Here is a 414-nt window from a genome sequence, read left to right as displayed (position 1 = left end):
CAGCTCCTGTAGCTCCCGCTGCTCCTGCAGCTCCTGCAGCTCCTGCTTCTCCTGCTTCTCCTGCAGCTCCTGCAGGAGTCAGAGTGAAGCCACCCTGTAGGTAAAATGGGAACACCTCCTGGTCCAGGCTCACCTGTCTCTGCAGCCTCTGGTTCTCTTCCTGCTCAGCTTTCGCTCTCTGCTGCGCCTCCTTCTCCTCCTGAAGTCGCTGAGCTTCGTCTCTCAGACGCTGCTGCTCCGCCATGAACTGGGCCTCCTCATCTCTGCGCTTCCTCTCCTCCGCCTCACGAGCCATCGCCTCCTCCCGGAGGACCCTGAAAGACATGGGAGCTGTGACTGGAGGTTGTAAATTCACAGGATTGTTGCTAAAACTCCACAGATTTGTGTTGAACTGCAGGCCGACTCCGAGGTTCT

The 414-nt window shown here is 58.0% G+C and overlaps 2 protein-coding genes across 5 annotated transcripts in view; both read right to left on the bottom strand.

Annotated features, from left to right (window-relative positions):
* Window positions 1–340, bottom strand: part of LOC108229626 (MAP7 domain-containing protein 1) — a 4,219-nt gene extending 3,879 nt beyond the window's left edge. Inside the window, exon 1 of the mRNA XM_017405293.1 lies at window positions 134–340. Coding sequence (XP_017260782.1) covers window positions 134–325 — 192 coding nt within the window. The 5' untranslated portion in view covers window positions 326–340. The remainder of the gene's footprint in view (window positions 1–133) is intronic.
* The window catches only part of dmd (dystrophin), a 272,414-nt gene that overhangs the window by 255,306 nt on the left and 16,694 nt on the right, over window positions 1–414 (bottom strand). The gene's annotated exons all lie outside the window — the stretch shown is intronic.

Source organism: Kryptolebias marmoratus, linkage group LG23 (genome assembly GCF_001649575.2).
Source record: "Kryptolebias marmoratus isolate JLee-2015 linkage group LG23, ASM164957v2, whole genome shotgun sequence".
NCBI lineage: Eukaryota > Metazoa > Chordata > Actinopteri > Cyprinodontiformes > Rivulidae > Kryptolebias > Kryptolebias marmoratus.
The sequence above is the reverse complement of the archived record's forward strand: the minus strand, read 5'-3'. Positions and strand labels throughout refer to the sequence as shown.